The sequence below is a fragment of the Lissotriton vulgaris genome, chromosome 10 (assembly GCF_964263255.1).
Source record: "Lissotriton vulgaris chromosome 10, aLisVul1.2, whole genome shotgun sequence".
NCBI lineage: Eukaryota > Metazoa > Chordata > Amphibia > Caudata > Salamandridae > Lissotriton > Lissotriton vulgaris.
In genome coordinates, this window is record NC_141698.1 from 56,662,345 (window position 1) to 56,687,352 (window position 25,008).

General features: G+C 44.9%; 1 protein-coding gene across 2 annotated transcripts in view; it reads left to right on the top strand.

The window, feature by feature from the left end:
* Positions 1-25,008, top strand: part of COG7 (component of oligomeric golgi complex 7) — a 199,680-nt gene that overhangs the window by 168,036 nt on the left and 6,636 nt on the right. For both annotated transcript variants that reach the window (XM_086940442.1, XM_086940443.1), the window contains exon 16: positions 3,599-3,713. In XM_086940442.1, coding sequence (XP_086796568.1) covers positions 3,599-3,713 — 115 coding nt within the window. The remainder of the gene's footprint in view (positions 1-3,598; positions 3,714-25,008) is intronic.

Consider the following 25,008-nt stretch of genomic DNA (forward strand, 5'->3'; position numbering starts at 1 on the left):
ATTAGGTTCACCCTACCCATTATAGATAGTGGTAGGTGAGTCCATGATTTCAGTAGGCCCTTACATTCCCTGGAGACTCTATCTAGATTAGTTTGGGCAATGGTATCAATGTCTTGGGTGATGCGGATCCCGAGATAACGCATAGAGGTGGTAATATTTATGCCTAGCTGTGGGTCTGGAATATTCCATACCATGACCTCGGTCTTACTTGGGTTGATACTATAGCCCGAGATCTTACCGAACTCTACTGCCCTTTGAATTACCGCAGGGAAGGACAATACCGGATCCGAGGTAAAGATTAAGATATCGTCAGCATATAATGCTGTCCGTCTCTCCCACTCCTTGAATTTAAATGATGGTATATTTTCGTCTGCTCGCAAAACCTGGGCAAACGGCTCAATATATAAATTGAAAAGGAGAGGAGAGAGCGGGCAGCCCTGCCTCGTACCTCTAGTAATCTTAAAGGGTTCTGTCAAAATCCTGTTAATCAAAAGCCTAGCCGAAGGGGCTCCATAAAGCAAAGCAATAGTTCTACGAAAGCCCTTCCCGAAGTTAAACCTTTTTAAAACATCGTTTAGATAGGGCCAGTTGACCCTATCAAAGGCCTTTGCTGCATCAAGGGTTAAGGTGGCCAATGGAAGGGAGAAAGCCGAGGCAATATCAATGGCCCCTACCAAATCATGTGTGAGGTCTGAAAGATGGCGTCCCTTAATATAACCTTTCTGGTAATGATGGATAATGGAGCCTATTACGTTTCCCAGTCTTGCTGACAGTATGGCGGCAAAGATCTTATAGTCTCTATTCAGCAACGATATTGGTCTGTAAGACCCGCAATCTGATACATCCTTCCCTGGTTTGTGAATGAGAACAATTGTGGCCTCACCCCACGATTTTGGTGGTAGCTTTCCTTCCCTAAGGATACCGTTAAAAAGAGTTGTCAATACTTGGACGATGTTGTCCCCCAAGACTTTATAGATCTCCCCAGGAAGGCCATCTGGGCCAGATGCTTTCCCTTTTTTTACCTACCGTATTGCTTCCTTTACTTCTAGCTCCGTTATTGCGGTCTCTAAACTATTACTCTGTGTTGTTGATAGAGTTGGGAGCACTATTCCTTCCAGCCACGTGTTTCGTGCCGTCTGGTCATCCGGTAACTCTTCCCTGTAGATTGCCTCAAAGAACTCATAAAAGGCTTTACCTATCTCCTGATTAGATGTCCTTGGTGCCGCCTCCCCCTCCACCTTAATTTCTCTGATGTATTTCAGAGCTTGGTCAGCTTTTGTTTTCCACGCCAATACTCTTCCCGCGGCCTCTCCGAACTCAAAATGGGAGATCTTGCTTGCTTTCCATCTTTTATTAATCCTCTCTTGTAGGATGTTTTCTAATTGGAGCTTTAATTCAGCCAGTTTGGACATCTCCTCAGTAGAACCTAGAGACGGACCTAGGTTGGACTCAATGTCCTTCATTTCCTGTTCCAAACTGGATACCATATCTTTATATTTTTTACTTCGATATGAGGACCTACTTGTTATACACCCCCTTGCAAAGGCTTTAAAGGTCTCCCAAACCACTGCCGAAGAGGAGGAATCTAAATTAATTTCCAAAAAGGCATTTATTTCTGCGGCCAGGAAATTCACTTCCCCTTCATCAAGTAGGAGTATCCGGTCAAAAGACCAAGATGGGTGTTCCCTCCTACTGTTGGTTCTAAGTGAGAAAACAAGAGCCGAATGGTCTGACAGGTGAGACGGGAGATAACCATAGATGTATTACACATGGTTCATGACAGCTGATTGGCGTAGTTGGTGTAGCCAAGATGTAGCCATAAAAGAGATAGCTTCACCATTTAGTAAGCTTGTCAGGCGCTTGCATTGAGGACGTTCAGCCACTTGTACAAGAGCTTGCAACAAGTTAGGATCGTTTTTTCTAATAAAGTGCAGTTTGGGTAACATATTCAAATTAGGGGTTGTTTACTGAAATCATCAACTTTCCATTAAATGAACAGCTTTCATATACATAGATTTTGAATTATGTGAATTTTCTGCACTACCTAATTGTACTTTATTTTCATATAAGCAAATCCATTGTAATACATCAGTTAGTATTATTTAAAAAAATATATATAATTTATAATCAGTAGTTGGACATCTGAAGAAAGGTATTACATGAGAAAGTCAAGCTGCTCAACACTAAAGTGCCTCTTCTAGTAGTGTTTGTGGTGCAGGGGTTGTGTGGGTAGTGTCAAATGTATTCCTCTAGAAGAATACTTTGTTGGTGAAGCTTTGAATTAATTGAAAGAGTAAGCTAGTCCAGTAGACAAGGGCAAATAGTTCCAAGAGCTTGAATCATGGCCTGAGAAAACTTATGAAGGAGGTAAACTCTTCTTGAAGCAATGGAACAGTAAGTGATCTTGTTGCATTGCTTTTAACCATGTGGGATTCCCGAAAGATAGTCTGTTATTTGCGATAAATTATTTAGATAGTCAAATATCACGCTGTCTAAGGTAGATATGCTGTTTTATAGATTTCTTTTTTCTATTAAGCGATTACAGTGGGTTCTCGCGGTATCCAATCACCATTCCCTCGGGCAGGTTTTCTTTGCAGTATTCGATTTTTGTGTGTTACATATAAATAAGGAGGATAAACCTATCCTCTAGCTCTTTCTCCCCCCCCAAAATTTACGTCAGCTAGGCCCCGCTTGTAATTCAAGTTACTCTTGATCGTGCTGTTGGAGCCAGGGGTGCATCAGTGGCCTTTTCGAGGCCATTATGATCGAACTGATTAGCCGTTTCGGCTGCACCTTCTGTAAGCGTTGTGTCTGACGTTGTTGTTAGAATCTGCTTGGTTGATACAAGCTCTGCTTAAATACATATTTGGGTGAACCCTTTAAGGTCATAGTAACTGTCCAGTCTTGTACATGTTAATCCTTGGAAACTTTTACAGGCTTGTAAAAGAGCAGTGTTCATGGAAGCGTAAGGATAAGTAACTCATCGTAGTAACGTTTGTTATAGAGGCTTTTACGGCACACCCTGCCATCCCTTGATTTTGAATATCCATGTGAACGTTGACTGAGACTAAACAAACTTAAAATGGAGGTCTGCTTGGGCATAGCAGGTGTTTATTGGCTGAAGCAGTGAGTGTGCACAGGTGTTTCTTTCTTGCCGTAGTTGTAGGCCTAATCTTCTTCTGCAAAGTCAAGTTCCAGACAGGCATGCAGTAATGCAATAGAGCATCTTAGTTCCACATTCTTACCGACAGAATCTGGTGAATAAGAAATCTCATGCCCATTATGACTCCTGTTTTATTTTTTCGAACAGGTGTAGGTTATTCAAATATTTTTTTGTACCATTTAATTGCTTTTTATTTTGTAAGATTTTGTTGAATTCAAAAAACATTTCCATTGTAGGGAAATGGGTAAAACCACCATCTTCGGCTTCTCTTGACCCGTTTTAGTTTATGTTTGACAACTCCTATAGCATTTGCACTCAGTTAATATGCAGGCTTTGCTTTAAGTGCACGTTCTCTTCATAGAACCTAATTTGTTTAGTCTGTGTATCAGTTTTTGAATTTTTATTTGAATAATGAATTTTCTGTCTCTCTCCTAGATTGGACAGTTTATCATGTCGCTTCCTCTGCACCTAGAGCCATTTGTTACGCAGGAAGATCCAGCTCTGGAAATGGCGTTACATGCTGGAAAGCTGCCCTACCCTCCAGAGCAAGGTGAGCTAGCAATGACCTAATCTACCCCTCCCTTAAACCCACGTTGAGACAGCAGTTTCACTTGACTTAAAGTGGCATTCTCGCAACACAAGGTAAGATGGCTGTAACTGACTCGGCTCTCCCCTTCAAACTAGGCTAAGTTAGCTGAGCTCCAAGCTGCCCTTCCAAAAAGCAATGGTCAAGAATGCAGTTACCTAAACTGCCTCCCGCAAGATCCTTTCCTCCTTGCAGTGCACATTATTGTCCTCTGTTTTAATAAGGAGAGATAGTAAGGACCAGTTGTCCATTGTAGAATCTTTTTTTTTATTCATGCACATTGAATATTCAACCTGGATCCCAAAACACTTTTTTACTCAAGAAAAACATGTGTGATAGAATACTTTTAAGGCTCTCTAACCCTGAGTCTCAAGCTTTCTTTCATTTGGACTATTTTGTATAACATAAAGGCCTGTATAAATGATAAATAAATTAAGAATTAGGCTTCCTAAGTAGTTTTAAAAATATGGAAAAATGAAGGGATAATTCCTCTCTAGGCATAAGTATTCTAAGGGCTAAACCGCGAGAGAAAAACTGCACTATAGCTTGAATTCTGCTGGCTTACATGGTTATCCCTTAAGGCACAGCTCCAGGCAGTTTGCCTCTATTTAATCTCCAGTTCATCTTTCTGCATTCCTTTGTTAGAATCTCTGGATTTTGGTCTCTGTTCAGGTGTTTCAATTATTTTTACAATTGATTTGTCTGCATGTGTAATATTAGGTACTTGATCTTTGCTATTTTGTGATATTGCAAGGTATTTTCCTTCAGTTTACCCTCTTTTTTTCTGAGGGAACAGGCCTTTGTTTGTCAAATGTCCCAGATGTGTAAGGAATACAGCTGAGAGCTATTCCCATAATCTCTGCATTTTATACCTTCCCAGTGATCTTGACACAAAGCAATGTCCATTCTTACATTCTAACTGAAAACATTAAGGAGTACCTTGAGGGACCTTGAAGGCTTAACTCCTTCACTGCTGGCCCGATTCCGCCCCTGTGCTGTAAACAAATGAACAGGGGCGGGTCATGACGAACCCCAGCCGTCATCAGCACACGAGCACTGTAGTGCATGACGGCTGGGGTTCGTCATCAGCATGGAAGGGGTTAAAATGTGAGACAGGGAACACTCAAGACCTCCCCCTGCTGTCTCTACATCATCTGCAATTAATCTAATGAGTTTAGGGGAGCTTTTATATCCACATGGGGGCTCTCACTGATACGGGAGAGTGTCTCTAATAAGATACAAAAGAAGAAGCAAAAAAATAGACATCTAGGTCGAAGGCACCAGTGTCTTGCTTGCTGTCGTTTAGGCTTTCAAGGCATCACTGTCGTAGGAAGCTCTTCAATGTTGAGATTGTTGTCTTTGTACTCCCCTAAAGGCGGTCATATTGTGATTCTCAGCATCTCTTTATATATATACCATATCTAGCAAAGTCCATCTTGTATCCTCCAATTCTGAAATACATAAACCAAGCAACCCACCCCCTGGCAGACCATTAATATCAGAAATCAATTCGATTTTCTCACACATTTCAGAAAACATTGATTTCCAGTTACAATCATTTGCCAAAAATCCACTGTCATTTATACATGATACCAAACATATTTTCCTTAAGTGGAAGGAATGTATTTAATGGTAGGAAGATTACATGTTGGCTACAATTGATGTCACTAACGTCTATACAGTCATAAGGAATTTACACAGTCTTAGAGCAGTAAAATCAGTACTACAAACCAGGTCTTCTCACTGCACAGCTATAAAAATGTTATTCTAGAAATGTTGCAACTTAGCCTTACTTACAGTATCTTCTTCTTCAACCATAACACGTACCTCCAGATACAAGGGACTGCTATGCACCCTTATATGATAATATCTTCAAGGAAATTTAGAGAAGCATTATTTCTGGGTTTATCATGTTTCATTGTATACCCAGAATACGATTCTGTGTGGGAAATATGTTGATAACATCATTGCCATCTTTCAAAACCCAATTGACAAACTGGAACACATACAAATTCTCAAAACTAACAACTACAACATAAAAGTGGCCTATAAAATCTATTCAACAGAAATGTAATATTTGGAATTAACTATTCATGTCTACAGTTGTATACTAAACACTAAGGGCCATATGTACAACAGTTTCATTTTGCGAGTTCCCAATTGCGACTTTTTGCGACTCGCAATTAGGAAGTCACAAAATGCGATGTGCTGATGTGTCTCAGACATATTTAGCGGTTCTTGAATGGGGTTCCAATGTACCTACCTCATTAATAGTCACGAGGTAGGTCGCAATTTGCGACTCACTGGAAATCGATAAAAACACAGAGATGGTGGCCTGCTGGAGACAGCAGTCCACCATATCTGTGTTTGCTTTTAAATAACATTTTTTTTAATGCTGCCCGATTTCCTTAAAGTATAACAAGATGCGTTTCAAAAAGAAAAATGAACGTGTCAGTTTCATTTATTAAGAGTAGGCAGTAGTCTGTGGGACCACTGCCTGCTCTTAAAAACCTTCTCTCAACCATTCACAACTGGAAGAGGTCTCTTAGGGACCCTTTCCTGTTCGCAAATGGCTTACCACCTACTTGAAGTAGGAATTAAACTGCAAATGTTTTGCAACCGCATTCCTGTTGCAAAACATTCATATATCCCTGTGCAACTCACAATTAGGGAGAGACACCCTTGGCATGCCCCTTCCTAATATCGACTGGCAACCTCTATTTTGCAAGTCGGTAATGGGTTACTGACTCGCGAAATAGGGTTAGTATATGTCAAAAAGCTATTTAGCAGTCTCTAGCGGCCAGATGTTCCATTTGCGACCACTAAAACCTTTTGTACGTGTGGCCCTAAATTTTTACAGCTGCAAATGCGATTCTCTGTCTCATCAGTTGTTATCCATTACATCGAATCAGAAATATTCCCACTTCTGAATTCTTGAGACTTAAACACAATCTATTGTGATCCAACATCGTATGAACTGCAAAAACAATAGTCCTTTAACAAACTTCAACAAAGTGGATATAACCCACATTTGCAAAAGCATAAGACATGGCACACACAATCGACAGGAGGGCCCTCCTTTTCACCAAAACAACAAGTAAAAAACAATCACCCAGGCAGTTTCTGACAAAATACCTTGAGGGTCACTCATTTGCCAGTAACACACTGTGGAAATGCTGATTTCCAATTAACGCAATTCACTGATCTCAGACACAATAATAGAATATTCTTCCATGACCTACAAAAGTCAAAACCTACAAACCAGTCTGAATTCAAACATGACGACCTAACTTTCTTTTTTTTAAGTAAACCCAATGACCTTTACACTTCACACATGTTCATATTTCAAATTGAGAACTAAGAAAACAACAAATGTCAAATGAAGTCATTCAGTAACCAAGCAAGTTAAAGACTCTCTTAGTTGTACGAGCACTACCAGACCTTCAGAAACCAAATTCGAGAACATTTTCATAACAACAACAATGACCGATGGTAGCAAATTTACTCAAACAGTACGTACACGTACATGAATTTTGATTTTATAGAAAGGAAAGTATCAAAATGTCCAGAGAAGGCAACTAACTTTGAACTTAAATTACAACAAAAGAAGAGCCACTGGATCATCTTCCTAATAATGTTAAAAAGGGAATGAATAAGGACACTGAAAATATTCTATTGGTTATGATAACAAGAATAGATAAGGTATAACACTTTTTTTCCCCTTTCCTCAAGATGGCATGGTCCACCGTATCAAAGGCCGCCAATAGGTCTAGAAGGATAAGCGGTGTGGTGCCTCACCTGTCTAAGATGGTCTTAAGCTCATCGGTGGCTGTAATCAGTGCGATCTCGGTACTATGTTCAGACCTAAACCCAAACTGAGTTGGATCTAGCTTGTGGTATTCTTGAGTAAATTAAGTCAGTTTGGGTGTTCACAATTTTTTCAATTCATTTCGCTAGGAATGGTAGTCCCGAAATGTGGTGGGGAAGAAGCCAGTTGAGAACCTGAAAGCAAGGCACGTATCATCATAAAGGGAACCTGATTTTGTTCTGTATGGTGGAAACGGGGGTGAAAGTGGTGTCATTTTGCATATAAATATTGCTGGCATGGCCAATATATTATAGAGTGGTATTCTTACTCGCGGAGGAGTCTGTGGCTTTAAATAGATTTTAAATTTGGTCTACCTTATTGCGAATGTGTTGGGCAATGGTGTCGCAGAAGGCTTGGCTACTTTTGGTTCCCTTAATTTCTGTTTTTTTGGTCAGTTTATTTATCACCTGGTATAGCTCCCTGGCAGAGTTTTTGGAAGATTCAATCTGAGAAGTGAAAAACTTAGTTTTTTCTTTAGTAAGAAATTCTTCATATTTCAACAGTGAGAGTTTGCATGCTTCCTTCACTTTGAGTGTCAGCACAAATGCTGTGCACATTGTTCACCTCCACCTAAAAATAATTCCTTACTCTTCAGTGACAAAGTTAGTACAAGTGTCCTTTTGATTTGTTTTTCGTATTCTCTTCAAATACTATTTATTTACTCTGCACTTCAAGTATTGAGATAGATTGCTATTTATTTTCCATCTCCTTTGTAAAGTCGGTGTTATGCTGTGATGTGAGTGCTTCATTAGTCAGTGATTTGTTTTTGTCTCTTCACAAATAATAATGATAAAATGTATTGCACAACTGAACGGGTTAATATTTAAACAAGTATTTGCAAAGCAATTGGTCTGGCCTATGAGAGAGCTAGTGACTTTGTCAATTTCTTTTTAGTCATATTGTACCACAGCACTGCTGCTGTGCAGCATGACAACAAGTTAAAGGAAAAAAGCAACGACAAGGGGTCATGGCAGATAGCGATGTCAGTGGGGCATGGGCTGGTGCGTGGCTGCAGGTTTTTTTAAAAGTTAAGAAAAAAGCACATATGCCGTGGCAAGCATTAAACACATCATAGTGCTTTTTTGGTATAGCAGGTGGGTGGGCAGGCAACCTGGACCATAAGGAGGAGCTAGCAACAATACAGGGCCTGGAGGGGGCAAGCGACAACGCAACGAGTGGGAGGGGGGCAAATAACAGCACTGAAGATGAGGGAGGAAAAGCCACAACACAGAGGACAGAAGGTAGCAAGCTACAACATGGAGGGCATGAGGAGCAAGCAGCAACAGTGACAGCGGGAGGAGGGTGGGAGGGGCAAGCAATAACTCGGATAGTAGGATGGGGTAAGCAACTGTAAGTAAGTGGGCATAGAGCAGAGAGGTGTGAGTAAGCATAAGGAAGTATGCAAGAATGGAGGGGACAGATAGTGGGCAATCAACACAGAGACTCATGTAGTCTTGCAGAGTACTTAAACAAAAAGAAAAAAAAGTAGCATCCATAACATGAGCAGTGGAAGGACACAAGCACTTTGGCTTTGTTCTTGGGGAGGGTCAAACAGAGTACGAGGAGGTGAAGTCTGCACACTTTAACAAATCAGAAGCAAGCAAATAAGAGTGAAGATGAATCTAGCCAATAGTAAGCAATGGTCGTGTTCTGTGTCTCACATTAAGTTAACAAAATGTCTCGCAAAAGACAGTGCATGCACTTTCTCAGGTGAGATCTAAAAACAGCCACATCAGTAAATCTTTTTCAGATTTATAATTTTATTGCATTCCTTTGGCTGCCACATTAAACATATTTGCTTTTTTCCATTTATGCAACATGCTTGCAATAACAAATTAAACATTGCACCATCTTGTCAAGGCCAGATCTTTTGTTTTTGCTGGTGCTTTTCATTAGTTACGCTGGATGGTACCTGTGCGTTTTTGCCCTGTTGAGGTTCAGTCCCCGACCCTGATATCTGGGCAACCTGTTGCCATTCCATTCTTCCTGTCTTACCCCATAAAATCTTAATCTATTGTCACACAAGTCACTTAAATGCATCATTTCCCAAAGACGCACAAAAGATGCTGCCCTGTAGCAACTTGATATCAAGCACTAGTCAATTTTTTCCTTTGCCATTACTGTTTTCTTTGTTGTTATAGTTCAAAGTATCCCTTTATCATATGTCGACCATGTTTAAGACCCAACTGACACTCTAGCTCATGACTGCGACACAGTTCTAGTGATTGGACCAGCAGGGTTTTATTACTCATCAAACCACACAAATCCGTTCTGACACTTACCATTAAACATGACTCCCTTCCTTCGGAAACCACTGTCAATTCTGTCTCACCCGAGTCTAATTCCTGAATTGCAGAACGTGCATTTCTTCACACAGTATGCATGCCCCTATTTCTGGACCTGTAACAGATTGCCTACTAAATTCATATGAGGTAAATCATTGCTCACAATCTCTTCTTGACTTTACCTACAATTAGTGATATATTCTTTTTTCCATCAGGAGCCATGGAACTATTGCCATAAACTTTTCCCTTATGGAAACTTGTATATGCGGACGCCCTGTTATATGTTCGAGACTTAAACAATGTGGACGGACCCACTATGTGTATGCAATTAAATCACTGTGAGTAGTAAGAACATGGACCCATTAGGTGTTCTTAAAAGACCCCTTACACACCAACCTGGTTGGTGTCATGCTTCATCAATGGGGTCCCAACCAGGTGGCCGAGTACCTCCTGGTTGTGCTACGACGCCTGATTACAGCGGAGCTGGTGTTGTGCATAAATGTGATGTGAGGGGAAATATTTACAGTTAAAAATATCTCTGAGGATCCTTGCCTAACATTTTTTTAACAATGGTGGCTCAGAATACATTTAAAAATCAGTATGTGTAGTGCAGCTAATCTGGATTTATTTACCGTAATTTGCTTATGTTTGGCGGTCTACATGTTTCAACCCGTTAAAAAAAGGTGAAAAGAGCTTTCTTCAGGACCAAGTGGGTGAAAAGTGAGTGGCAAAGGTGAATAGTGCCATGTGAAACCTTTTGCTATACCTACACATGCGCTAAAGTGTGTGATTTAAAAGTGTCTGTGTACTCACTGACACTTGAAAAATACCTGTAGGGAAAAAGAAGAGACGTAACACAACATATCATTTATCGCAACAATAAAATGCAATCTTAGTGGCAAAAGGTGTGCTGTAGTCTAGTGTCTCTATGACTACCACAGTAATTGGCATGTAGCCCATGCGTGTGGCTGCATGCAGGTGGTACTGTGCATGTTGTGTCAAGAATCATAATAGACAGCAAGTGCAAATACACGCTGTGCCCACATAGAGTAGGGAACTCCATATATTGTCCGAGGCGTCCCACAGAGCTGCCAACTCGTGTTGCACAGGAAATGAACGCAAGGTTGTGATCTTCACAGTGGCCCACTTGGAAAGATCATGTAACCAGAGTGATATGAGGAGAGAAGCAAGGGATTTCCAGGCGATTGCTATACCAAGTCTATAAATTTCATGCCGCACATGTTCTTAGCTGTGTGGGGTCCTATCCCCCGTAAGCATGGCAGGGTGTCCTCAGGAAGGGGCCAGCCTATAATTTCCACCAGTAATATCACAGCCACTGAACAGAATTGCCCAATCTCTTGGCAGACCCACACCATGTGGTATAAGGCAGCCTCTGGGCATGAACATCTCGGGCATTTTGGGACAACCCCGGCAAACATTCGATGGATACGTGTGGGGGTAATAAATGTCTGATGCAGATAATTAGAGACACGTAATAGTCCTAATTGGTTAAAAGCCATTCCACATAAATCCAATCTAATCAATGGTTAAGTGGCAGCTGCTACCACTTCAAAACCCTGCATATCTCTTTGGCCTCACCTTCCTTATCGCTGTTGAGGGAAACAGCATTATATCGTTCTGTAAAGACATCTGTCAAGTCAAAGATCACCTTTGAGGAGAAGATCGATATTGAGACAAGGGAGCACACCATTGAGAACAATGACTTTAGGGAAACTAACGTCAAAGTTTATAATGTCAAAGCAGCCTTCCATGAATTTGAGGCATTCTTATTATCTCGATCTCCTTCTCTGATTCTCTCTCTCATATGGTATGTGGATTCTGGTGACGGGCTAAAATGTTGTTATGTTATGTTATGTTAAACAAATTTGTAAGGCGCAACTAACACCATTAGGTTTCTTGGCGCCATAATGAAGAGAGCAGATGAAGAAGCAACAGGGGACGTTTATTGGTAAGATTCAGTAAAAAGAAAAGTTTTGAGAGAAGATCTGAATTTGGGGTACGGAGTGGACAGTCTGAGAGGCAGAGGGAGGGAATTCCAAAAAGTGGGGGCCAGGAAGGAGAACTTAAGCCCGCCGTGTTTCTTCCTCTTGTATCTGGGAGTGGATAACAGGGCCAGTTGGGAAGACCGGAGAGTGCGAGGGGGAACATAGGGTTGAAGGAGGGAAGCGATGAAGTGGGGGCCCTGAACTGCAAGAGATTTGAAAATGATGCAGCCCAACTTGAACCTGCAGCGGGCGGCTACCGGGAGCCAATGAAGGCTCTTCAGGAGGGGGTGAACATGTTGATCTCTTGGAAGAGAGTGAATCAGGCGGGCAGCCTGATTCTGGATCAGCTGAAGCCGCCTAAGCTGGTAGGCTGGAATGCCAACATAGAGCGCGTTGGCGTAGTCGAGCCTCGATATTACTAGCGCTAGCAAGGCTAGGGTGAGGGCCTCGAAAGTAAGTAGCCGGGAGATTTTCCTAATTTTCCTTAATTGAAAATGGCTGGAGGAGACTACCGCGCTGATCTGGGGCGTCATAGAAAGGTCGCTGCTGATGACGACTCCCAGACTTTTGGCACAGTTGGCAGGGCGGGGTGGACTGCCGAGGCTGACCGGCCAGAAGGAGGAGTCCCAAGGGTTGGAAGGGCCCCCGACAAGAACCAGCTCGGTCTTGTCAGGGTTGAGCTTCAGATGGTTTGAGCTCATCCAATTGCTGATAAAGCAGAGGGTGTTTTGGAAAGTAGAAATGGAATCAGCAGAGGAATCAATGTTGAAAATTAGTTGTATGTCATCAGCGTAGTTGAACGCTGTGACATTGAACTGCCGGAGGGCACGGATAAGTGGGGAAAGATACAAATTAAAAAGGAGGGGGGATAGGGAAGAGCCATGCGGGACACCACAGGTAAGTTTGACCTGGGAAGCAGAGAACTGGGATAGTCTGACAGCTTGATGGCGTTGAGTCAGAAAGGAGCGGACCCAGGCCAAGGCGGTACCCTGGATGCCGGCCTCTCCGACACGGTCGACCAAGATATCATGGTCGACCGTGTCAAAGGCGGCCGACAGGTCCAGGAGGACCAAAGCCTGGCAGATGTTAGCGTCCGCTCCCCTGCGCAATTCCTCCATGACAGAAAGAATGACGGCTTCTGTTGAATGCGCGGGTCTAAATCCAACTTGCTGGGGGTCCAGGACACCAGAGTCTTCCACAAAAGAACTGAGAATCTGAGTGACGTGCGATTCTAGAACTTTGCTGAGAAAAGGGAGAAGGGAGATTGGGCGATAGTTGCTCATGATGGAAGGGTCTGCCGAGGGTTTCTTTAGAATGGCGACCACCTCAGCCTGTTTGAAGGGTCCAGGAACCTCCCCCCTGGTCAAAGAGTTGTTCAAAAGAGCAAGGGGGGGGTCTGGACAAGAGGTGAAGGCTTCTTGGAGAACCGAGGGGGGGCAACAATCGCTGGGAGAGCCAGAGGAGACTTTGTGTAGGAGTGACGAAAAGTTATCCTTTGAAATGAGAGGGATGTGAGTAAGAGTGTGAGTGTGAGAGTAACTAGGAACACAAGAAGATGTGGGAGCCGGTGGAGAAATGGAGATGCTGGTTTTAATTTTGATGATTTTCTCAACAAAAAATTGGTTAAGGGAGTCGCACAGGGATTGGGAAGGGAGGGGGGCTAGGGCAACTCTTTCCGGGTTAGATAGTTCATCCACTATGGAAAAAATATCTTTAGATTTGTTGGAGGAGTTCAAGATTTTGCTTGAAAAATAGCAGGATTTGGCCGCAGTAATTGCTTTCTTGTACTCCTTCAGCCGAAGCGAAAACATCTCTTTAGATTCAGGGGAATAATCCCGGCGCCAGTGTCTCTCTGCCTGGCGAAGACTGAGTTTGAGTGCGCTGAGCACAGCGGTAAACCACTTTTGGGCATCATGGCTGCGCCTTGTCTTGACAGGTTTTAAAGGTGCCACAGAGTCGGCCACAGTGGTAAGCCAATGTGTGAGGGTTTTGGACTGAAGGTCAGTGGAGGTATTGGGTCCAGTGATGGGTGGGGACGAAGAGCTCAGAAGAGCAGTAAATTTGTTGAGGTCAGCTTTATTCCAATTACGTGCCAGGAAATTAGATTGGCGGGCAGCAGTGAAAGGGGGGGGCATAGCTAAGGAGAAGGTAATGAGGTGGTGATCTGACCAGAGACAGGCAGAGACAAGGGGAACAGAAATGGCAAGAGAGGTGGTCCAGACTTGATCTAAAGTGTGGCCTTTAACATGCGTAGGTGCATGTATGTGTTGGGTACAGTTGAGACTCAGCATAAGATCAGAGAAGGCCCGTGAGTCAGGGGTTTCGTGAGTGTCTGACGGCCAGTAGTTAAAGTCGCCTAGGACCAGCACGTTGGAGTTGCTGATGGTAAGCTGGGTGATCAGATTGCCGAACTGAATAGAGAAGTCCGGCATGGGTTGAGGGGGGACAGTAGATCAGCACACAGATGAGCGAACACCCCGGCTGCTCCAGTCTTAGTACGAGACAGTCTGTCGAGGAGATGCTGAGAGAGGGCACTAGGAAAAACCTGATGGGGTTCTGATGATAGCTGCAACCCCGCCGCCCGCTTTACCAGTAGGGCGATTGGTCTGCAGAATGTAATAACCTGGGGGGATGGCTGCCAAGATGTCTGGAGACGAATCATCTGTAAGCCAGGTCTCAGTCAAGAACAAAACGTCCGGCTGTTCTGAATCCAGAAGGTAGAAGATTTCTGATCGGTGCCGTACCAGAGAGCGGGTGTTGAGGTACACCAAGGACAGTGGGGAGGAAGAGGGGCCAGGGAATGATGGGGTCCGGGCCAAAGGGTGCGGAGTGAGAGTACATTGGTCGGGAAAGGAAGGAAGGATTTCCGGGAAGGTAGTTCTGGTCGTGAACAGGTTGTGAAGTAGCAGTTTAGGGACGGATGGGGGGGAGGGAGGGCGGGGTCGTGGACAGAGACAAGGGCTGAGCGAGTGTAAGTAAGAGGGGGAGCAGAGTAACATGCCCCTTGCCCTGGCCTGCCGCGGACGGGCGCAGACGGGCTAAAAACGATTGAAACTTTAAATCTGGAAGATGCACAGCAGCTTCAACTGCTTCCAATTGTCACTGTGGCACATGACCTATAGATTTGCGGACAAACGTCTGGTGGAAGATAAACATGACTTCCTTAAAGTAGTTAATGGAGGAAAGCTAATCTCAAATCAAATCATTGTGGTTATTGCTGTTGACTTCCTTTGGGGTGCGCTTCTCGTGTAACGATAACTTGTCGAAGACCGGATCCTAAGCAGAAAATCATTAGCCTTCCATTCTCTGGTTTTTCCAAGTTTGGTTTCTACGCCGATGATGAAATGCATACGGTAGAGGTAGACTCCCTAAAGACATTAAGCCACAAGAAAAAGGAAGGACTACTATCATTCTCTTTACCGGCACACTAATAGGAGATGCTAGCGGATTTAGTATTCTTGCTAGCACCTCATTGTGGAGATGCTAAAACAAGAGTAATGCTAAGATGAGTGCCCCGAGTACAGACAAAGAAGTCAGACAAGAGATAGAAATTAGGAACCTCTACCAACACTAGGGAAAATCCCATCAAACTCAAGACTGATTTACCTGCGCACCACTGACTGTTCCAGTAAGGGAGAGTGAATTTCAATACTTGGCATAGTGGCAAAGCATCACAAAAGATGCTTGAGTACTCTCTATTGTGAAGAGTAGCTACTCTTTGAGACCCAAATCTTTTCTACGTGTGGTAAATCCATTGAGATCAAATCATCACCACCTACAAGAACTCCTACAAAAAAGATCATTGTAGGCCAAAGGTGCAGTGGAAAGAGACCTATAGTGATATACTCCAGGCACAGATGAAGAAGGATACAACTGGAATGCTGGTGTTGCATCAAATCTTCCCTCTCATCAATCCAGGAGAATGGATGTGCTCCATAGATCTGAGATTCATACTTCCATATTCCAGCAACTCAAAGGTACAGCAAATATGAGATATGTGGTTCAGAACAAGCATTTTCAATTCAAAGCGCTGCCATTCAGTCTAAAGTCTGTCCCCAAAGTATTCTGACAATGCACAGCAGTTCATCTCAGATCGAATGAAATCTTAAGTCTACCCTTAGCTTGGTGTATGACTTCAAGGCCAGTTTAAGGATGAGAGTACTTCAGGACGATAATATAGCAGTGAAAATGTTATCAGACCTGAGTCTTCAGAGGAGTTTAGAAAAAGCCAAGCTAGTTCCAACTCAAAGGATTCAGCATCTGACAGCTATCATAGATTCCTTACTGGTAAAAGTGTTTATTATCCGTCCAGAAGAAATGCAATCTAATTTCCTCCATAAAATCCACCAGTGGGAAGAATATAATTTCTCCTAAGCTCAGTTGTCTCATGCATCACGTTAGTACCTCGTGCAAGGTTGCACATGACACTACTGCCATAATGCATAAAGGACCTGTGAAGTCAGTGCTTAAGGAGCTGGAAAGACAAATAGATGGTGTCTGCGGAAGCATTGCAGTCCATCCCATGGTGGCTCGCTGGACAAAATGCAGCAATCTCTGTCCATTATCTGAAACCGAATCCAAAGCAAACGGATGTCACAGATTCCTCATTCCTAGGCTGAGGTGCCAATTTTATGGGCTTGCAGGTTCAGTATACATGGTCTCAGCTGGAGACATCCTGTGACACCAACATGCTGAAACACAAAGCTGTCCATCTGGCTATGAAATCCTTCCTCCCATCCTTAGCGAGTGGCAAGGTTTTGATTCGGTCATCTGAACAATAATGCATCAGCTAAAGAAACCATGTGGAACCAGGTTGAGAGCCTTGGCCGAAGATGCCTGAAGATATGGCACTGATTGATATTCACAAATCTCATTTTAAGAGTGATAATACTGGCCAGGTGCTCAGAATTATCAGGTAGATGCTCTAAAAAGATACGTTAGAAGATCACTAGTGTGTTATCAATAACAAAAGTTTAAAATCCTGTTTTCAGCTTTTGAGGTGGTCCTCTTTGCCACTGCAGAAACCAAAAATTGCTAAGATTTTACATATAGGTTGCTACAGCCGGAAACCCTGGAGAATGCATTTTTGATGAACTGGTCTGGAATATTTCTCCATGCTTTTCTTCCAGTAGCTTTACTCCCAAATGTGGTGCCCAAAGTAAAGAAGGGGAGAGAGAGGTTGACCTTCATACCCCCCTATAGCCAAGACATTGGAGGTTCAAAGACCTGTGCCTCCTGTCCGGGAAACTGACCATGAAACTATAGTGCAGGCAGGATCTGCTAAGCACAGCAAAGGGTAAGCTACTATATCACAGTTTTGACATCTCTTCATTTGACTGCTTAGCATCTCAACGCATACAGTATGAACACTTGATCCTGCCTTCAGAATGCACTCTCAACCAGTATATAAGACGCTGATAACAAGCGCTTATTACTCTGTTTGTTTGTATCCTCTGAGGCGGAAGCCGGAGGACTGTGACCACAATTTTATTTTTAAAAACTGTATATTCTGTGCTCTTTTGTTGATTTTAAAAACCTGGGAGCTCACCTGTTTGAAGCGCTCACCTCACGCGCTGACACAGCCCTCCTCGACCTTCCCTGAGACAGCGACCCGCGCTGAGACAGGGAAACGCCCAAGGCGGTAGCCACGCCCACCGCGAGGCCACGCCCACTCTCAACCAGTACAAATGTGCCGGCCATACCAGCGCAGCGGGAGCGCCGTTTACGCGCCGAAGGCGCGCCTAAGGCAAGCCCGTCTGCGCCTGTCCGCGCACGGCCGGGCCCAGGGCCAGAACCCCTGCCTAAAACAGCCAACCCAAAGGTAAGCTTCTCACGCAGAGAGCTACTAAGTCTTAGACCCCCAACCTCCTCCTGTGATTACATCCATGATCTAAATGGACCTTTCACTCGCTGCTCTCTATGTAAGCCAGCCCAGCTCACGCTCCCTCCAAAACCTCACAAGTCCGCCTCCCTCAAACTCGCTTCACTAAACTGTCGCTCACTACCCAAACACGCGACACAGATTAACCACCTCATAGAAGACCTGGAGATAGATATCCTTTTCCTCACGGAAACGTGGCTTGCCCCACATTCACAATCAGACATGGCACTAGCAACTCCACCGGGCTATTGCATTCAGTCCCTACCCCGCCCCTTAGGCAGAGGTGGTGGTGTCGCCATTATCCACCGGGACTATCTCCACTGTAAAACCAGTGATGCACAGATTACCGACTCAGAAAGTCTTCACTTTACTATCAAACTAAACCCAACCAACTCATTAACAGGAATACTTGTGTACCGTCCCCCCGGTCTCCCAGGTCCTTTCGCTAGTTCCCTCCTGGACTCAGTTACAACCCAGGCCCACTCTATATCAAACTTTATGATAGTAGGTGACCTGAATATTCATCTCGAAGACCCGGTAGACTCGGTAGCCAACGACCTGATCTTAGATCTGGCGGCACTTGACATTCGCCTACTCAACTCCGGAGCCACCCACATCAAGGGTCATCTATTGGACCCGGTGTTCACTAGCTCTCCCTCGATGCAAGCGAAGGAGGCCCTTCCCCTTCCCTGGACAGACCACTTCCTAGTCTCCTTCCAACTACCTGGAACTTTCAGGAAACCCCAAAAAACGCCCACCTACAGCAAGGACAGGACCTGGTCCAGACTCCCCACCGAAGAATGGGCCAAAACCCTAGAAAGGACCACCCTGCACACGCGGAAGATCCGGCTATTGCAGACAAAAAATTCAGAGAGTGGATCACCTCCTCCCTGGACTTAGTGCTCCCAATTAGAACTAGGGAGGACAAAAACGGCAAACCTGGTTCGGCCCCGTGGTATACCGCGGACCTCCGAATACTTCGCAAAAACTGCAAAAAAGCCGAACGGCTTCGGAGGAGAAACTGGCAACATGCCAATAAAGAAGCTTCCAGGTCACAGTCAGACTCTATAAAGAGGCCATCAGACAAGCCAAAGCCTCACATTACGACACGCGGATACAAGAATCATCCAACTCAGCCAGGGAATCCTTCTTAATTGTAAAGGAGCTGCTCAAAGTTCCCAACACCCCCCCCTCCACCACCCTCAAAGTTGACAGAAGTAATGAACTAGCTTATTACTTTAACGACAAAATTACCCGTATCCTGGCCTCCCTCCCACCCCCCGGCCCCCCTAGCCACATGGAAAGTCGTTCATCCCTCGACCAAATCGAAAGCAATCTACGCCCCACACTGCCGACATTTCGGCCAGTAACTTGCCTAGAGGTAGAACGAACCCTAACAAAAATGAAAAGCGGATCACCTCTGGACCCAGCACCAATCAGGTTCCTCAAAACCGTAGCCTCAGTCATCGTGCCCACTGTCACGGAACTTATTAACAGCTCGCTCGCCCACGGATCTGTCCCCGACAGCTGGAAGAGTGCTGTGGTGAAGGCGCTTCAAAAAAAACCACAGCTAGACCCAGCAGACATGTCTAATTACCGACCAATATCACTACTCCCTGGTATCAGCAAAGTAGCAGAGAAATTGGTACAACTATCTCAGTTCCTTGAGACCAACAACATACTTAGACAATCCCAAACTGGATTCCGCCCGGGCCATGGCACAGACACCGCACTTCTTGCCGTCATTGAAGAGGCAAGGCGCATACTGGATTCAGGAGGATCAGTGGCAGTGATCCTCCTGGATCTAAGCGCAGCCTTCGACACAGTCAACCACCGTGTCCTTCTACATAGACTGGCGGATGCAGGACTTACCGGGACGGCACTCAGTTGGATTGAATCCTTCCTTACAGGGCGCACGTTCCAAGTATGGGACGATAATCACCACTCATCCACCCTCCCACTCACAAGCGGCGTCCCTCAGGGCTCCTCCCTGACCCCGATGCTTTTTAATGTATACATGGCCCCCCTTGAGGACGTGGTGACACCATTTAACATAAAAATGGTAAGCTATGCTGACGACACTCAGCTGGTCGTCTCCTTGTCCCAACTGATCGACCACCCAGAAAACCTGACCAATTGTCTTACAGAAATCCACAACTGGATGAATAATTCATCATTAAAAGTAAATGGGTCAAAGACAGAGGTGATGCTCCTAGGGAAACAATGGACAACCATCCCTCCAGCACTCTGGCCCGACGTGTTCGGGGAAATCCCCCCCCCCCCCCGAAGCGTGAAATTAAGACACTCGGTGTGTGGCTCGAACCAGAGCTTTCTATGAAAACACAAGCAGCTAAAACTTCGGGCACCTGCTTCGGGCTCATGCGCACGACCCGCAAGATTCTCCCCTTACTGCCACCAACTTCCAGGAAACTGCTCATCCAGGGACTAGTACTGTCCCGCCTGGACTACAGCAATTTGGTCTACCTGGGAGCCCCTGAGGCCACCCTAACGAAGCTCCAGCGGACACAGAATGCGGCGGCACGCCTGCTCACCAACCTCCCCTCCAGAATGTCCGCCAAGCCGGCCCTCAAAGCTCTGTGCTGGCTCCCTGTGCGCCAAAGGGTGCAATTCAAAGCGATGTGCACGACACATAAGCTGATCAACGGATCTGGTCCAGCGATCCTCAGCAAAATGATCACCCCCTACACAGCAACCAGATCCCTACGATCCCAGAATGAGAACCTGGCCAGCATTCCTAGATTCAAAAGAACTCGCACAGGAGGACGACAATTCTCCGTTCAAGCAGCTGTTGGATGGAACGCTCTTCCCCGCTCCCTCAGACTGGAACCTAACTACCTGGCATTTCGCAAGAAATTAAAGACACATCTATTCCCGAAATAGAGTCCCTCTATAAGTGTCTCTCCTCTCCCCCTCCCCCTCAACAGGATCACAAATCTTATAGCGCGGGGATGCCCTTGGGTCACCAGGCGCTTTAGAAATCGTTATTAAATTAAATTAAATTAAATTAAAATTAATGATTTTGAGGGTGCCTAGGAGTCAGTCTGTGAGATTTTCCTATGCTCCCAAATGTAGGAGATTCCCCATATGTTGGATTGAGAGGAAGATAGACCCAGTTGTATGTCAGGCAGATATAATAGTGCGTTATATACTATGAGTGGTAAAGGTAGGTCCTGATTGTCCCCAATAGCATCTGGTACAGCATGTAGACAGTCTTCATTCCATATCTCATTCTTTAGACGACCAGTAAGTAAAGATTTCTGAGAAGGTCTGAAAAAGGTTAATCCTTCATTAAGAAAACCATTTTCTCCCTGGGAGTTGAATGTAGTATTGTCAAAGTTGATGGGGTTTTCTTTTAAACCCACTCATGAAGCTACTCTACAAGACACAACTTCGAAAGCAGATTTTCTGGTAGGTATCAAGTCAACTCTTAGAGTGAGTAAGATTCAGGCATTATGTTGTCTACCATTGCAGTAAAGTAGTATTTAAACCTCACCGGCCATTCTTGCCTAAGATGATGTCATATTTTCATATTGCTCAATCAGCATGTTTGCTGGTGGTTTTCCCTAATCTGACTCATACAATAGGGAGATTGCTACTTGCAGTGGATGTTATAAGTGTGTTAAGAGAATACTTAGAACTAAGGAGCTGAGGTCCTCAGACCATCTATTCTTAAATCGTGGCCCTTAAATTTTAAAAGGATGTTAAGAGACTACTTATAACTACTTATAACTAAGGAGTTGAGGTTGTCAGACCATCATTTCTTAAATTATGGCTCTATCGATACGCAGGCATCTAAGAGAACTATTTCTAGATTCACAGCCTCTTGTATCTTATTGCGGTATCAGAAAGCAAATGGTCCACTTCAGGGTGATCCTAAAGCACACTGAATAAGAGCTAAAGTATATATGTGAGTGATATCCACAAAAATCCTTTTCCTCCTAGATGTTCAGAGTCAACAGCCACATATTTGGAAAAGGTCCTAGGAGCTGACTTGAGGCAGAACCTAAAGAACTTTGTACTGACAATGAATGATATTCACTATGAACTGTGGGAATTTCCAACCGGAGGTGGTAGTATATGTCTTGAAGATCTATCACACACATCCAGTTTGAGGTAAAGCCGGGATACGGAATGTTTTTCTCTAAATACATTTGTTTTCTGTCTTTAAGTCGAGAAGGGTCTGAAGTGCTAATAGTATCCTTATTTTCAAAACTGAAAGTAAGAGGAATATATTTCCTTTTCTATTTGGATTAAGAGGCCGCTACTACTGCCTCCATGCTCAGAAGAGTGCGGACCTCTTAGCATATCTTGGTGATATTGTACAGGCTTCTTTGGTGGTATGGCTGGAAGGTGAATATATCCATCCTATAGCCATAGCCACAATTTAGCCACAACTTTATCCATCCTGGACCTTATGGTTCCCTTGGTGGTGGTCAAGACCAATTTTTTGACAGAGGTACTTCAACCTAGAGTAGCCCCCACAGAACCTTTTCTCCCCGTTAATGAAGCCCTCACTGATGTCCTGCTTGGGGACTGGGCCAAGCTCAGTACAGGGGCTTCTGTGTACAGGAAGATTGCATGCCATCACCACCCTTCTCCCTAGGATCCAGCGGTCCTCACCCAATACTCCACCCCTGAGAGCCCAGAGATACCCCTGAGAGCCTGGTCATCCCGGCTTCTACCTCCAAGGTTAACCTTGGCGTGTTCCCTACCACACCACTGGATAGGGAATCAAAGAGCCTTGAAATCTTTGGGAAGAGAAATTTTCTCTTCCACTAGCTTTGCACTCTGGTCAGTGAACACTGCTTGCCTATTGGACCAGTATACCCATATAGTGTGGGGCTTTGTTGCACAAGTGCTGCCCATGATCTTGGAGGATGCTCGAGCCATCCTGACCCAAACCATTATGATGACAGGGATGCAGCAAATTTCACAATACGCTGCCGACTGGACACGACTGTCTCACTGGGTAGAGTGATTGAGTCATCAGTGGCACTCCACGACCACGCCTGGCCAAGGACTTCTGGCTTCTCAGGGGATGTCCAGGCTTCCCTTATGGATATGCCCTTAGATGGCACTCGCTTCAAGGACAGTAGTGCCACTACCGAGCCGTTAGAACTCTTCCAAGTACTATTCTTTGTGTTCATTCATTTCCTCAGCCAGCAGGCTCCCCAGTCCTTTTGTGGATGCAGCTTCCACAAGCATTGTGGGGCCCAAAGCAATAATTCTGCCCAGTTGCTCCCCCGCAAAAAAGCTGCTGCCTCCAAACCTCCTCAATATGCCCTTGCAACATCACCGGCAACTGGTCAGCAGCAGGATCAAGCACCACCTGCCCCACTGCCATTTCCTAACTGCACAAATGGGTGCTCCAGAATTGTTGCGCAGCGTTACACCCTTCCATTCATAGAAACCCTACCACCCATGCCACAGCTCTCATATCGATTAACAAGACCACCTCTCCCTACTGCTTCAGGAATTATAGGCTATGTTGGCCAAAGAAGCGATCAAGAGGGCGCCAACATCAGAAGTAGGTTGTGGATGCGATTTCCACTCTTTTCTGGTGCCAAAGAAAGATGAAGGCATCTGCCATATACGAGACCTGCGCCCCTCAAATACTTCCTGAGAAAGGATAAATTCTAAATCCTCACCTTCGCTCTGGTCCTGTCTACCCTGGAGACTGGATGGTAGCATTAGACATGAAAGATGCGTATTTCCATACATCTGTCCTGCCAGTCCACAGACAGTTCACGGTGGGCCACGAGTACTTTCAGTTTGCTGTACTCTCCTTTGGCATAACCAGCACCGTGTGGGTGTTACCAATAGTGATGACAGTGATTGTAACTGTGTAGGTCAGGGCTTCCAGTCTTTCCTTACCTCGACGACTGACTGTTGAAGGCAGACTCACCCTAGGTGGCTGTCACCCACCTCCAGATACAGCAGACCTCCTGCAATCGCTGGAGTTCTCTATCAGCGTGCCGCAGTTACACCTGACTCCGTCTTACATGCTCTCTTTCATTGGAGGTTCTGGACACAGCACAATTCTGTGCCTATCCTCCGGAGTGGCGAGTCCACGATATTCAGGCAATGATTCTGATATTTCAGCCTCTATCCTGGGTTTTTGGTGGTACTGACTCTGTGGCTGCTGGTTATTCTGACCTCTGGCATCATGCTGGTACAACATGTGCACGGACGTATGCAGCTCTGCAGTGAGACCTGAAGTCCCAGAGGGGGTAGGATAAAGGAAATCTCTGGCTGGACATCAAGACATTTTCCTGGTCGTGCATCACCTGGCAACGTCTCTGAACACCAGGGCCGATGAAATCAGCTGGCGATGCCTCGCAGATTACAAATGGCGTCTACATCCGGTGGTGGTGAAAGGTCTCTTCCACGACTGGGGAAAACCTTGGTTACATCTATTTGCCACAGCCATGAACTTGCAGTATCACCACTTGCTCTAGCTAGGGGACTCGTTTTATCTTGAGTCGGGCTCAGGGCTCCTGTAGACCTTCCCGCCAATTACACTCCTGTCCCGAGATCTGAAGATCAGGATGGACTGAGCCTAAATTACCTTTGGGCTCCATATTGGGCTGGGAGAGTATAGTATCTCAAACTCCTTAGGACGATGTCTGGTCTCAGCTACAGGGCAGTTGAGAGCCTAGATCTTCTTCCTGAAGTTTGTGAGGTCATCTTGGTAGCCTGGAGTCCCTCCATAAGACCGTATATCCCTGCTTTTGGGACACATTTAAGGCTTAGTGCACTGACAAACATGTTGACCTTGTTTCTGTACCCTTGTCCGAAGGGTTCCTGTTTGTTTCGTCTTTACCCCTTCAAGGCCTTGCTCTGGGCAGAGCTAAGGGGTATCTTTTGGCCATCTCAGATGCTTTGTGGTTGCCAGGTCAACCCTCCTTGTTCAAGTCACCTGTTGTGACAACAAATGTTTCACCACACACCTTTTGTCTCTATGGGACCTTAATTCGGTTTAAACTTTAATGTGTTTACCCTTCCATCCCAAGCTAAGCCTACTGACAATCAAGACAATCTTTTTGGTGGCCATCACATATGCTTGGGTGGTCAACGAGCTGCAGGCTCTTTCAGTGCACCCTCCTTACACCAGCTTCTTCACAGACAAACTGGTTCTCTGCCTCTTTTCTGCCGAAGGTTGCGACACCTTTCCATGTCAGACAAAGAATCATGCGGC